Genomic DNA, 15,746 nt, shown 5'->3' with positions numbered 1-15,746 from the left:
AGTGAAAATCTTGTAAATGCTTGAAATTGTTTCTCAACAAGTCTGCTTAAAAATGACACAGACACTATTTTCTAGTGGCTTTGGTTTGCCATTGCATTTCATTCTTCCCTCGTGATTAACTGCAGCTAGCATTTGTTGGTACGGCATTGTCCTATTAAGCATCATTGCCCCCTACGGGTCGTCTCAAGAGGACAGGGGCATGTTAAACAGGGCTCTATGAAACTTATATTAGTGCAAGGATTATAAGACTCTTTTTTTCAAAACAGAAAACCGACACAGTAGCAAGATTTAAAATGGAAAGGCAGTGTTTAGACTCCTGGAAAATACATTAAAAATGATTAGGAGAATAAACAGCAAAGAAAGCGAGGTTAAAACTTGATGCTTTGATTAAGGTAGTCCTGCACTGCAGTTGTCACTAGTTTTAGTACATTTTTGTGGCGTTTGTAATTTGACAAAAGCACTCTAAGCCCTGTGCACACTTGTTGCCATTGGGTTGGGGAATTTGTCAATTGACGCCATTGGCTGCAGAACAGCTATCCAGTCAAAACAGGCGCCGTCTTCAGCTGTGCCCTTTTCAGGTCTTCTGCAAGTTGTCCAGGTCACATGTTTTCGGATTATTTGACCATTCAAGACTCCTACTACCACAGAGTTGAATAGCGATTATGAAGAAGAGCACATATTTACTACTGCACTAAAGGTAAAGATAAATGAGAGCTGCGTCACGTAGAATGAAGCGTAAGCCCTATATTTCTAGACTCCAGTGTCAGGGCACTTTCACTATCCTGGCATTGAACCATACTATGGAGAATAGGGCCAGGTTGCTACACAGAAGTGAAAAGTATTTTTTTTGTGGTTGTACATATGACTGGTTGCCATGGTAATTGGCTAAACTGTATGCACTTGTTATCGTTCCTTTCGGATTAAAGGAAACTCCACCGTCTGGCCAATGACTTGAATAATGAAAGGGAACTAAAGCATGTCTGATAGATAACTTTTCAGCCAATTTAGATGAAAAGACTTAAGACTTTGCTTAATTTGTGGGTAAAAAAGTTGAAAAATCGCAAGCACATTATACATATTAACTTAAGTACCATCAAACATCCTGTTTTGCTCCTATTATAATTTATTTGAATACTGATTGCAAAAACATCAGCCTCATTTATCCTCTAGAGGGGCGCCAGACCCGCGGATGTTTGTATCAAAGTGCATGTGCTGTAAAAAAAGAACAGCTCTCCGGTTTCCCATCTGCCCCATACATGAGAGGAATTTGGTGACCGAGTGCCAAATTTATCAAAAATGATTGATACTTAAGACCTTTTGGAGCTGTTTTGCTGCAAAAGTCCCCTCGACACACCTGCCGCCAAAAGCAAAATCCTGCTACCTACATTCAAGACAAGTCACATTTCTTTGTATTGACTGACTTCAATCACAAATTGTCTCGAAGCACTGCACAGGTTACAATTGCACCAAACCGTGATCAGTAGCGTTGAACGCTGATGTCGCGTTGGGTTTTACTTTTACAAATCTTTGGAAATTATTGACAACAAATGCAACAATTTGCAACCGTAAATACTGAACAGGTTTTGATTGCCAACTCGACAGATTGTTGCTGGAAAATGACACACTCCACGCAATAAGAATGGATAACAGTTGAACATCATCATGTAATGCTTGCTAAATCCAACTTCAGCTTACTATGATTGGAAACAATTGAAAAAGTTACAATTTGGCTCAATTGTCGAAATGTATGAAGTCTCTTTGAGATTTTTGTTCATTTTCAAAGGAGAGTTGTCGAGTTGGCAGCTTTGCTGCAAATGCTGTGAGATTTAGCTTTAAACTTTTGAGCCTTTTCTACAAAAGATGATTTATAATTTGAGAGTTAAATATGATACAGTAGGGCTAGTGAAAATGGTCCCTCTGTTTGCAATATGAATGCAAGCAAACTATTTGATTATAAATATGACACGGCTCCTATTGTCTGGACGTTTATGACTTTTAGATAAATACCGCATTTATTTGTGTGTAACGCACACACCTGATTTTTAATTAAATATTTGTAAACAATTTTGTTTCACTTTTTCTCAGCTTAAATTTAGCGATTTGGCGCAATGGGAATCAAACTTTAAACGTGGCAGCTTGAGAGCCAAATGCTGAACAGTGGTATATATTGCATAAACTCTTAGAATTTATTATTCAAATCTTATTTTTAGAGTTTATTGTCATTGTGACATGTGAAATGCACAACGAAATTAACATTTTTCTCTGGTACTGCCACTAAAAATATTGTGATTCCGAGATCAAACCTACTGCCTCATCTGTTATCTACATCATTAGTAATCTAGGATTCGGTACTCTTGCTGCCACGTTCAATTCCTGTTGCATCCAAATTTTTGGAGATTGTGGTCACTGATATTTTTTGACTAGTCAATTATTGCACAGATACTGTAAAACCTCATGTATAGCGCACACCTAACATAGTTTTTTTTAGGTACAAGAAAATAAATGTGTGTTATACCTGAATAAATACTGTACTAATGTTCTAGCTACACAGTTTACTTGATCTTTAAAAAAAGAAAAGAAAAGAAAACTCCAACGGCTAAAACTGATATCAAATAAAAGCATTACAAGCTCTCCATTATTTAATAGAAGCGATTAGGGCAGCCTCGTTGCACACAAATGTTGTTAAAACAGAAAATACACTTGGCTGGAGCGTTCACTAGTTTTGTTTTGATCCCTCTAAAGATTATTGTTTGCCTACGGCAGAATTAGTTATTTGATATAGTAGTCCACATTCATAGTAGTCCCTTGTAAAAGTTGCCATTTTATGGCCCTTTTTTCAGCCTGATCGAGATTGTCAAGTGCAGTGCCGGTGCCAGCAGCAGAGGGCGCCCTCGCTGCTAAAACAGCCAGGAGACAAGCGGCGGCACCGCCCCTGTGACAAAGCCACCCAGACCCATTGGAAATCCCCAAGTCACGCTGTGAATGCACACGCCATCCATGCCCAGGTGCACATTCTTTATACTATTTTATTTGTTTTACTTGCTTGTTAGGTGTTCGCCACTTGAAAAAAAAACGACACAGGCAGGCTGATGGTGGTATTGCTGAGTCACTCGTCACCTTCCTGTTTGGCAGGCGCGCAAAGCTCTGACCTCCCGGCGGAGGATGCTTTACGAGCCTGTCAGGCGGCTTGTCACTCCGCCTCACGCTTTTAACGGTTTGGGCGAGCTGTTTGTGTTGTGGAGGGGCACACTAAAATGATGGTGGAGATGAACGAGCCACAGAGGTAAACAGGAAGTGGAAGAGAATTGAGAGCAAACCAGCTGTTCCACCACCACTAATTGGTCTAATGGATCAGACTCTTTGTTTCTGAAATTTGAAACGTGCTTACTATTAGTTGCAAATCTAGCATGCCGGCTAGGCTTGCCTTGTTTTACTTACAACATGCCAGTGATTGAAATACACTGCTAATGCACCGTCCCTGATATTAGAGTTTATTTTCACAATTCGGTTCACAAAATCTCAAGCAACCTAGGTTGTAGGGGCACCAATTCCTTTGGTGTTCCTCGGGCAAGTACGGCGTGGCCGCGCCCATCCCTCTCCAGGCCATTCTTTTAGATAGGGGTTTGCCTCACACATGAAACAGATAACATAGTTTCCATCGTTAACAGTAACAGGAGAACTTTCCTGATTTGATTTAGTTACAGCACCTTTATCATCTAGTTGCTGTTATTTTCAGGTGTAAAGTGTCACCCTGCTCTTCAGAAATGAGCCGGCTCCTGGCATTGAATGGCAGCGAAGTGTGTGACAATACTGATACTAGATCCTAAATCTCTAGGGAAAAACTCAGTGTTCCAAAGTTTAGTTGGCCTGTTCTGTCCATGTTCTCATTGTACAATATGCTTTACATCACTTGAGGCTTTCATATTTTTCTCAAAACTTTGTGGTGCTCACTTTACCTTCCTGCGTTTGGGACATACATAAGGCTTAAAGGCTCCTTGTCCAATAGAAGGACTGCGTTTTGCATATTTTTGTATCTATATTCAGATTATTTAAATGCTTAAATTAAAAAATAATGTACTAGATAATAAATGAAATGGTTCCCCTCAAAATAAAACAAATCATTTAAAATAATGTACTTGAATGGATTAATAAATAATAAAACAAATAGTTCCATTAAAAATGCATTCATTGTTCACATACACATTCACCATTCATTGTTCACATATACATTAACCATTTGTCTGCGCACCACTTCCTTTGGTGTGTCTTGAGCAGACTGCCGGCGCCCATCCCTCTCCAGGACTGATTTTAAGGTGGGGGTTTCTCCCCCACATTAAACAGATAGTACCGGTTTCCGTGATTACCAGTAGCAGAAGAAGCTTCCTGATCTGGCTCGGATAAAAACTGCAGTTTTTAGCAGTGGGTTGATTCGGCCGTAGAAGCGAAGGCCTCAAAGATAAACATAGCCATTCCAAGATAGTCTCCGCACCCCATGCTGCCTGGGCCTTAATAAACTGAAGTGCTTGAGCTCCTTGAACGCACCGTAACAAACCCCCTGCACCCCCAACCATGCACATCAGCATGTGGTTAGACCGTTGCCAGAGCAACGAGAAAATCCAGCCCATTTCTTCTCAACGGGGATCCTTATCATTTTTAGCGTAAACCCCCAAAAAGTTTTGCGATAGTACTAGCAAGTGTAGAATTAGAGACATGAATATCTATTAAATGTTTCCGTCCTTTTTTTGTTTTGTTTTGTTTTTCTAATGTGGGATTTTCAAAGAATTGCAAACATAAAAGCTGATGACAGCCAAGTGATTTGCAGTTCTCTTTTACTCTGTCCTGAAATGATTAAGATTGAATGCATTTTTTGAATCTGAAAGTCTTTTTATAATTGAAACATTCTGAAATTCTTGTCGCCTCAAACTCTTCAGTCAGTGGGACATGTAACCTTTCTGTGCAGTTTTCTTAGTTGCATTTGAAGTGTCCCCATATAATGGTAGCTTGAATAGCACAGTGCCTCCATGTGACATTATTGAGCACTGTGCTGAATGGATCAGTTTAGTTACAGCCTCATGTCAAAGGCCAGCAGCTTGCAATTATGTCTTTTTTCCACTAACCTAATGCTAAAATTGAGTCGCCCCAGGGAGGCAAAGTGGAAAGCGTGGTGCTATTGGTTTGAGAAAATCTCTTTGGGATTAAATGGGTGTTAGTATGAAGTATGCTCCGCCTCTTCCCTGGCGACGGTTTTCATAGGTTCCGGTGCACCTACAACCCAAATAATTATATATATTCTGAATATGTCAATTATTTTATCAAGCATTTCTCCATAAATCCCCATTAAACCCATTCTCATTTGCTGCCAGTGTAATTTTCAGTCCAAATTTATGTTGTTTACAAAGAAACATGATGTTTGCGGGAACAACTGCAAGAACAGTTGTCACAGCGGGTTGTGCTCGTAGACTCGCCCATAACTGCTGTTTAAATGACAATTGTATGGGGGGGGTGCAATATTCTCGAATGGCTCCTAGAGGCAATCATGAGCAGGGGAAATGTTTACTCGCACACTCAGATCCTCTGAAAACAACAAGAACAACTGTTGTGATTTCAGTAATTTGGAACGTCGCTGGTTACGCGTGCGTCTAATTATAGTGTTGACGCCAACATGTCACTTGCAATTTCAGGCCAACTTTAATGAGCTCCGCTGCAAAGATTTCTCGTAAACTGTCACTCTATGTCTATGATTTTAGATTGTGCTTGAAAAGCAAAGCGTGAGACTTTCCTTCCTTTAATGAAAATACTTGAGTGCAGGCAGCAACTGCTGCCAAGAAATATCCACAAGCGCCTATTTTTTTTTTCTAGCCAATACGCTGTCTTTGTATTATTAGAATAGAACTGTAGAGAGCATTGCTGACAGCTTTACCGTGACGTCATATTTTCTGTGGTCGTTTCAATCAAAAAGTAAAGAATGAGGTGCCTCAGACGTTTAACACTGTTGTGCAAGATTTTTCCTTGCACGCTGTTTTAGCCTTGTATCCCTTTGGTGCATTCAATAATGGAGGAACCACAGTGCAAAATTTCTAAAGGCAAATTACAGGTAATTTTGGAGTATTGGGAAAAGAAACAGAAATTTTGAAGTGAGAAATAAAGAATGTCTCAGTTGTCTACAACTTAGTAGGGAATAAAGACCCAATGAGTCACTCCTTTCATAAAAAGCAGTGTGAACACAGGTTTGGAGGTTCTTAAAAAAGAGTACCACAGTAAAACAGTTTGAGTTAAAACGTAATGGCCACATACTGAAAATTATAGTTATGAAAAGTACTGTAATTTCTTCAAATTTTGCCACAAATTAGCTGGTGCGCCTAATAGGCCTAAAAATGTAAATAAAATGAGAAATGCATATTTACAATGAAATTCTACTCATAAGTTTATGGTTTCGTAAACATTCAAAAAAAAGGAGAGAATACATTTTGAATTTACAAGGAGAATAGTAACTGTACAACAAACGTTTACAATTCCAAATTCCACATCAGCTCTTAAAAAACCCTTTGTTTTTATTAAATCTTCTGGGTTAACAAAAGCAGATCTTCCCCAAAGGGTTTGGAAATAAAAGAACTTTTCTCCGCTAGTGACTATGATGTAAACAGTGGATAATAGTCAAAATGACGATCAACAATGAATAAAAGAGTCAAATTAACGATCTGGCATCCTTTACAATCTTCTTTGCAGGTGTCCAATTGTAAAAACTTGATGAATGAATGATTCTATTTTAATGGTGAAACAATATTTTTCAATGATAATTTATGTTCTATAAAATATGTTTCCATTATTTTCTGATGTTTTTTTCATGCAACTATAGCAATAACAGTAAATTTAATGTACCTCATAGTCCAGTGCACCTTATATAAGAAACAAAAGACTGTTTTCTGTTAAAAACAGAACATTTTCCATATTGTTATGCATATCGTCTTACCTTTTTTAAAGTGACATGTTGAAATTATTTTTTTCTACATTTGGACACCAGTGCAGTAGATTGATATTACACCAACGTTTATGAATGCTGCTCTATTTGCGGACTGGTTGACAGTTAAAAATGTATCTGCACATGAAAGACAACCTGTGTGTGCATACATTTGTGTGTCTGCAAATGCTTCACAAGTGGAGGGATTTTTTTTTATTGTTTTTATTTTCGAGATGAGGCGTTACTCTTTTTGCCATTGTTTGTTTTTGTGCTTTGTCCTTTTTAACAATATGACACTGGAGCGTGTGTGTTTGTCATCAAGCTTTTTTTTTTTGTTGCACTGTGTGTTTTCTCTCTGCGTAGGGTGTGCTGCCCACCCCCTCTCTGCCACCATGGCAGGCACAGCACCAGGCCTTGACCTATACCAGCATGCCCCAGCGCAGACAGAGTGAGTCACTAACACGCTTGCTTGCTGTCTATTTCGTAGGGCTCCTTATACCTCAAAAAATATAGCCCCAAAATCATCTCAAGCATTTTCCAGGCTTGTATTTCGGGGGTTCACCGTATTTTCCAGGGTATAAAGTGCACCTAAAAACCCCAAATTGGCCAAAAATGCAAAAGTGCGCCTTACAAACCGGTGAGCCTTATAAATCGCAAAATATGGTTAATAAGATTGGAAATGCATACAGCTTTTATAGTTTGCGCAATGACTCATCATTCGAATAACATCGCTGACCAAAAAAATAGCAAAAAATTAAATGCAACAGGAATCGAACCCTGGTTGTAGCGATGAGAGCGCTGGCACTTAACCACTTGTCCAGCAATGATACAGATAACAGGATAAAGCAAGAAAACAGGAATACATCCTGAAAGATTTAAATAAGTAAGTTTGATTTGGGCGGACGACCTTCACGAGATATCTTAACTTGATTTGGGAACACTATAAAGACCAATGTTGAATGTCTGGAACTTTGAACGTGTCCCGAATGCAATAAAGCGCATTCCCTTTTCGCCATATCTCCTCTCTGCGTATTATTTGGGGCGACGCCCAACGATGTTCTCTCCAAAATAAGATACACAAAAGAATTGTTTCCTTGTCGTGCGTTTTTTCGTTTCTCTTCTGGCACCATGAGTATAAATAGTGTGACGAGTGCAATTTTAATGCCTATTTGTTTGTGAACTGTATCACTAAAAGTACTATAGTGGTTAGGTTTCGGCACAATCTAATCGGACCCAGGTTGGCTTTCTGTCACATGCAATGTTTCGCGATTTTGTTCAGCGACATTCTTTGACTGATTGATAATTGCACTAATATACACTACAAGTGTGTAAAATGCGCAACTTTTACACTAATAGCCACCATATTTGTCTTAGATCCGTGTGCCTAACAGTCCAGTGGACCTTATATGTGTAAAATAAATTACAAAAGACTATATTTTTAGGATGCCTTAGAATCTTGAGTGCTTTTTAGTGACAATAATACAGTAATTAAACTTGGATATTGTTTTTGTACAGAATGCATCCTCTGTGGTGTTCTGTTTTCCTGTCTTCCAGGTGCAGTTATTCTGTAAATGAGCATAATGTCCTTTTATATCAGTTGCTGAGCAAAAAAAAAATAAACAAAAAAGGTACAAAGGTTTTACTTACGAAAAGTGCACTCAGCCATTAGAGAATCCTCCATCATGGTGTGTTATAAGATGTGATGAAGCTATGGGAAAGGAGATCAACAACAGACTAATGGATGGCAGTGATAATAAACGCATGACACTGTGCGAAAAAACAAAAAAAAAAGCCTGGAAGAAAAGCAGAGAACCCACGCCGGGCTCTTTCAATCAAGAAGCGAAGTGAAATAAATGCGTTGCGTTGTTCGAACACCTCGGGTTGTTTTGGCATTGTCGAGTGCTCTTGAGATTTTTTTTTTCATTTTATCCGTCTTTTTTTTTTGACAAATGCATCAGTGCTGCATTCATTCCGCCAACACCGGTGGGAGTGGAGTGAGTGGCAAGTGCAGTGAAAATGTTGCTCGTTTTCCACAAGAAGATGGCATTCATCAGCCTTCGGTCTGCTGCCATTTCATGACGAGGGCCTTCATTTTCCAGAGCTTGAAATTCGCTTTTTGTGTGTTACCCGTTGTATGAGATTGCAATACTTGTGGACGTAAAGTACAAGAAGCAAACATATCAAGTAGTCTGTGCAGCATCGTGGACGTGAGTTAGCTTTGGAGCCCAGTTGAACTCCAGTATTTCTTAACCCCCCAAAAAGTATTTCAGATCACGTAAGCCACAATTTTCTTAACAAAATTATGATCATTATTCAATTGTACATTTTAATTGACCGTTTTATTTTGGGCTGTTTAAAATTTCAATTATTTTGTTTAATTAAAAAAAGAAAAAACAATTGATGATAAATGACTTGGCTTGGTCCAGCCACAAAGCTTCAGAAAAATGTGTACAAATGTGATCATTGTTTTGAAAAAAGCAACATTAGAGGCATACAATTAGTTGCGAAATAAAAATATATTTGGTGTTTACAAGTAAGTATTAAAACAGATGAAATTTACAAAATTGTTTACAACTTAAATTAGTGTGTGTTCTCAACATTTTTTAAAGGGACATTGTGTTTTATTATTGCCTTATTGTGGTAAAAATAAAAAAAATGTTTGACTAATTAGCAAAGTTACACGGACTATTATATAAAAGTGTATTTTTTATGACATAACATCAAGAGGAAGCTGATATGATTGTCTGCCATCTTGCTGGTACGGGTTCCCAAGAACCTCATAAAGACGGTGCAAAAATCTGATAAATTAAATGGTGCATTTCTTGTATTTTCTTGTGCTTTTTAGCAACCTTTTTTAGTTACACTAACCCATACAATGAAATCTAGTGGTGAAATAATAAACAGTCCACTGTCCACAATAAAAATGGGAAATATTTACTGTTGAAATACTGGTATTCCAAGGATTTGTAGAATTTCATATCTGAAAGATGTCCGTATAATAATGAAATAGTTTGCCATCAATTTGATAATATTTTAATTAATCGTTTGTTGCAACTTAACTGTTTTGACAGTAAACTGTATTTGCTTTAACCTCACTCTTTTTGGGAAAGGGGCTTTCTTAAATGCATTAGCTTGCGATTTTAATCTTGCATTAAATTTGTGCCGGCTGCAGTGAGTATCTTTCTTTCCCCTTTCTCATATATCTCTTTCTCTCCCCCTCTCTTTATTTTCTCGTACTCCATTTTCTAACGCCTCTTCTTCTGATCTTCCCCTCTTTACTCTGCCTGCCCACACACAATGACTTTGGCAAGGAGTGGAGCACCTAGTGCAGTACTTCACTGACCGGGCATGGTACAGTAGCACCTCTAACATCTGAACAGTCAACCAAGACTCCGAAGCATGCCCTTCTTTCATTTGCATGAGTTCACTCATATTTGAGAGCTTCAGTTTAGGAACATTTTTTTTACTTTGATGTTTTTTTGTGCTTTAAGTTGATGTCAAGAAAAAGTGTTGGGACAACTTTTCTCCATTGGTAATTCTGTATTCCTCCTGACAGTGTTTGGTGAGCAATCGTTCACCAACAGTTGTGTCCTAATACTTTTGTCCACATAAGGGGTGCTTTGAAGCTTTGTTCCTTACCCAAATTCCGAACGTAGACTGTCGTCATGCTGACAAAGTCACGTTCGCAGTCAAAATTCTATATAAAGAAAACACTTTGACAGAGGACCCCTAGTTACATTGCTTTTATTTCATCCGTATCATCTTATGTTTTTAATGCTTTATGCATGCTTTAATCTCTTTCATCTCCACATGTTTATCATTTATGCAAGTTCTCATACTAAATGACTGTCGTTTCCGATGAGGCGCTTCTTCTTTCAAACTTTCCAAAGCTGCTCTGAAATTCAAATTAGTACCTTCAATAAGTATTGTGTAGTGATGATGTACTGGCCTCACCTGATTCTGGAAAAGCGTGGCGGCCTAGGAGTTACTTCGGGGATCATGAGTCACAACATATAGTGTTCTATCGTTTTAGCAGTTTCTGAAATTTTAAAGTAATGTACATTTTGAAATATTTTTTTGTCTCCATTGAAAACCAAATTTAGAAATACCATAAAGTACTTCTGGACTAGTAATTTGATTGATTTGTAATTTAAAAAACAGCAATCAGAAACATATGTGTGTATGCATGGTGATTGAAGAATCAATTAATTCAAGCTTACAATTGAATTAGATTTTTAAACAAATATAGGAATTAGTTTTGTTGTTGTTATTTTTTGTTAGGTCTGTTAAAATTGATTTTAAAAACATGTTGCTGTCTGAACTTTTTGCACAGGAGGCCTTTTGGACTTGTTATAGTAGATGTTTGTCGATTTGGTTTATTATTTTGTTTAAAAATCTAATTCAATTGTAAATTCTTGGAGTGGCCAATAACAATTGTTTAAAAAATTGGGCAAATTTTCCACACATCCTTAAATTTGGGCTGGTATCAGGGATGGATACATTACATGCAAATTCAGCAGGAATGCAAATCCCACAGTAAAACTTTGGTCATGAGAAAACACCCATGCTAAACAATCTGAATTAGACACAAAATTGAGAGAAACTTCCAGCAGCTCCCGTGTTATTTTCGATTGTTCTCGATTGTTCTCAGCTCAGGGATGCTGCTGGAAATGTGAATTTCCCTTCGGGGATGAACAAAGTATCTATCTATCTATCTATCTATCTAGTACAATCTCGCATTCATTGAAATCCAAAAAAACATTGTTAAATGAAAATCTTTTGAAATAAAATGGCTATTATGGTATTGTATTTGTAAGCAGATACATATTTTGTTATGGACCATATTAGAGTACTCAAACACATTCTAGTTTCTTCCTTTTGTGCTGGCAGCAGAAATAAACCGACACTTTTTCAACAGAAATTTGTCGTTGTACCAGAAGATGGCGCTGTGGTCTCGAGTATCCTCAGTTAGGCATGTCATCTGGGTTGCATAGAAATAAGCCAAAGGCAATAGCCAAACCAACAGAGTCTTCACGCGTCCTCAAAAAATAGCTGTGCTAAAACACACTTCATGTTGTTAATAGCTGAAGATGGCTCGGGGCAGATTCAGACTCATGGAGTAAATAAAGTGTGAGCGCAATATACCCCTCAACCACAACCAAGTAGGAGTTTATCCCGTTGCTGGGTCACAGGTCAGAGGGAAGCTGTATTTACCCGCTGCCAGATGAACACTGATGGTGCTATGTTAGCTTTTATTCTGACCCCGGCAGCTGTGTTATCGCCTCTTGTTGACTGGATTTTTCTAATAAGCCTCTTCGGCTTCCTTCTGGGATGCCTGAGCTCCTAAGAGGAGGTCAGTATAACCTCGGAGCGCAAAATGTTTTTGGTGGGAATGTGACGGGCAGGCCAGAGTTGTTCTTTACAGGTTAAATCTTGCAGTGTAGTTGAATTGTTTGGAATTGATGGCTAACATTGTTGACTTGACAAACGGGCTGGTTGACCGTTTGCAGTAAATTGGCTTAATTGGATTAAACGAATTCGGGGGTTTGTGTTGTTCAAAACAAATGAAAAACTATTACACGATTTTATATTGAACAACCCAATTAAAACGTTTGTTACAAAACGGTCCCTTAAAATGTATTCATTTTGTTTGAAATATAATGCAAAAAAAACAATAATTAAAAAACATTACATGTTAGGTTGTTTTTTTACAAACATTTTAAGAGATTAGATAATTTTCTTTGGAGCAAACTTTGGGCCATAAAATAAATGTAATGTAAGCCTATGAAAAGACTCCAGGCACTCAGTTAAGGCACACTTTTGATGCCATTAATTTACTAGTCCGACCCCTTTAAGAATGTTTTTTTTTTTTATCAATTGGCTCCTGGTCTAAAGAGTTTGACAACCCTGTAGCCTAGGTAAGCCTTGTAGCTATACCTAATTGTGATTATTTTCTACCCAACTGTGAAATCCCTTTCAAAAACAATTGTGTTTTTGCAACCGAATTGAACATAGGACAGAAAATAGAGTAGAGATGCGATCGAGATTTGATCATCTCATTTTAAAACATAATTTTGTCCGTTTAACCAATTGTGAGCGTTTTGTTTGACACGCTACTTTACAGTATCAGTATCCTATTTTGGCAGGTAATGGCAAAGCCCATTCAAACTTAATAAATGGCCACTCTTAGTGCCCTGTGCACAATGTCAATAGTGCTTCCACGGTGTGCTGTGGCTGTCCTGACAATTTCCCACTTGCTTAGCAGCTCAGCACTTTGTGACACAGGCGTCGCTGCATTCGTCTGAAGCGGCCCGTCACAAAGCGCCTCCATCCACTCGCTCGCACGGCACGCAAGGTTATTCTCTTCCAAGTGCTGAATCAGGGCTTCCTCTGTGACTTTGTCTCTCCCGTTCCAGGAATAGTTTGGTAGGCCACTGGCGCAGCAAGCAGGCTGTGATCTTTAGTAAATAAACAAGCCAGACTTATTTGAATTCCGAATTTCCTTTTGCAGCTGAAGAATATTCAAATGTCTGTGTAACATCAAACATTAAAAAAAAAACCTGTCAGCACCATCAAAAAATATCATTTTCAAGCCTGCCTAATTATGCTGTTTCATAACTTTTTTATCCTCATTTTTGAATCTTTTGGATTTCTCTCTGCTCTTTTTGCTAGCTTCAAATACCTTTCAACATCAGCGAGCACTCGCCGCCGGCAAGACCAGTAAAAACTCCCTCCACCGAGGGCCGCAGTGACACGAGGAGGAACGCAAGGGGCTTTTTTTATGCCAACGCTCCTCAACATGACCTCGCTTTGGCCCTGACGAATGCACTGCAGCCAAATCGACACGGCGTCGGGGGTTCAACCCCACGTTGGGCCCCTGCGGCAGCGGCACCCGACCCCGTGTTCTCCACCACGCCTTCCTTACTTCCTGCAGTCAAGCCTCATAGACAATCCTCCTCCTCGAAGCCTTCGTTTGTCAGGAGTAGGCAACTTCCCCCTCCGTCCAGAGGCCTCCCTTGCTTCAATGCTGTGGCGTCTCGCTCACCGCCGCTTCTGCCTGACAGGATCTTGAACCCAGAAAAGGTCGACCAGGGGACGCTCAGGGGGATGGCGAAGATCATCCCCGCTTCCGGTCGCTCATGTCTCCCCAAGCCAAAGATTCCTTGAAGGTATTCCCAAACAATTTTTTTTTCTGGCACGGAATGTGCAGTGTTCCTCCCCACAATTATGCAAATATGGTGCAAAATATTCCATGCACCGGGTGACTTGAGAAATTTTGCCTCAAACTTGACCCATCTGACTTATTTGTCATAGATGTGAAATTCTTGAAGTAACACAACACTCTTAAAACAGTGAATTCTATTAACACAACAGGTGAGGGTAGCTCCAAAACAGTTGTAGAATTTAGTGAACAGCAATTGAGTATTGCTCATTTCTGCGATTGTCTTTTGTTTTCACCACATCTGTCGCTTTTGGTGTAACTTTGTCCAGCTAGTTGCCCGTTAGCATCTGAGGACTTTTTTGGTTTGCTAGCATGCTGGTCTTGCTCCTTTGACTCACAGCTCAGGACGACAAAGACAAGACATGCTCTTTTTATAATAATTGAAATATCCCGATAAAATACATATAGATTTTTTGCAAAAAAACAATTACTATTTTCTCACATGCTACATGTTCTAGTATTTGGAATTACCTTTAAGGAGCATCACGCTGCACGTTGAACCAGAATTGAAGAGCTGCCCATTTAGAAGGTGTAGCAAGATGAACATCTCAACTTCCTGTAATTCTGTGGACATGTCACTTTTCAGATGTTATGCACAGGAGTGGGCAAGTAGGACTGCCACCTCTAATGGATGGTAAATGTATTTATTCAAATGTATAGCTTCGTTGACAGCTTGCACAATATTATTTAAATAGTTGGTTTTATAAGTATTTAATGGGATTTATAACAAAGCCTGCTGCTCAGCTATACACTACAAAAATAAAACCGTATCCAACTAGCAGAATATCTTTCTTATTTTAAGATTTTTAACTTGTTAATTGTTTGATTAATTATTAACTCATTTATTAAAATAACCACAATCATTTCAGACAATCCTTCTCATATGGTTGGTGTTTTCCACCAAGATTAAAAATATATGTATATTTATTGAACTTATTTTAGCTTAGCCTTAAAAAGAAGTGGTTTATAATAGATCATTTAAAGAATTCTTCAAATTGCACACAAATGCTAAATTAGGAAAAGACCTGCTGATACTTGTGATGTGACTGCTTTCCAATCAGCCTGTGCTTTGATGCCACCTGGTGGCGTATTGAAACCCTAAAGAAAATCTGCAGATTTGATACCATTAAAGTCCATTTTCACTATGATCAAGGCTTTCCTGTAAGTTATTTTTTTTACTCACAGACGCCATCTCCTGACTTGTGTCATCATTGCAGCCTCTGTCAGCTTATTCATGATTTTTTTTGCAAGTACTGTACATGCATTTCTTAGACGTGCTTGAATAAACTCTTTGGGTAGGGTTGGCGTTTGGACTGTATATGAAGCAGGCCCCTTCTTATTTTCACTATTTCACATGCTACACTTACAAATGGAAACAATAACAAAAAACACCCTGCAGGGTCGAGTATGACATGAGTGTCCAGCACTCCCCCACTCCACATTCCTCCTTACTAATGTGTTCTGCCCTTAACAGCTTTGCCAAGATAGGAGCTGATAGGCGCGATGGAAAAAGATGAGGTCTCTTTGAACTCAGTTAGGAACGTTAACACATATTTAATAGAGGAG

General features: G+C 38.7%; 1 protein-coding gene across 6 annotated transcripts in view; it reads left to right on the top strand.

Annotated features, from left to right (window-relative positions):
- The window catches only part of ccser2a (coiled-coil serine-rich protein 2a), a 37,587-nt gene extending 22,106 nt beyond the window's left edge, over positions 1–15,481 (top strand). For 2 of the 6 annotated variants that reach the window (XM_088351541.1, XM_088351543.1), the window contains 4 exons: positions 2,841–3,005; positions 7,322–7,406; positions 10,270–10,309; positions 13,631–13,831. In XM_088351541.1, coding sequence (XP_088207667.1) covers positions 2,841–3,005; positions 7,322–7,406; positions 10,270–10,309; positions 13,631–13,682 — 342 coding nt within the window. In that variant the 3' untranslated portion in view covers positions 13,683–13,831. Of the gene's footprint in view, positions 1–2,840; positions 3,006–7,321; positions 7,407–10,269; positions 10,310–13,630 lie in introns of all 6 variants that reach the window. The other 4 variants (XM_088351539.1, XM_088351538.1, XM_088351540.1 and 1 more) reach the window with 3 other exon arrangements.
- The last annotated feature ends 265 nt before the right edge of the window (positions 15,482–15,746 follow it).

This window comes from Urocampus carinirostris, chromosome 13 (genome assembly GCF_059441175.1).
Source record: "Urocampus carinirostris isolate Australia breed hairy pipefish chromosome 13, RoL_Ucar_1.0, whole genome shotgun sequence".
NCBI lineage: Eukaryota > Metazoa > Chordata > Actinopteri > Syngnathiformes > Syngnathidae > Urocampus > Urocampus carinirostris.
This window is presented reverse-complemented; position numbering and strand designations above follow the sequence as displayed.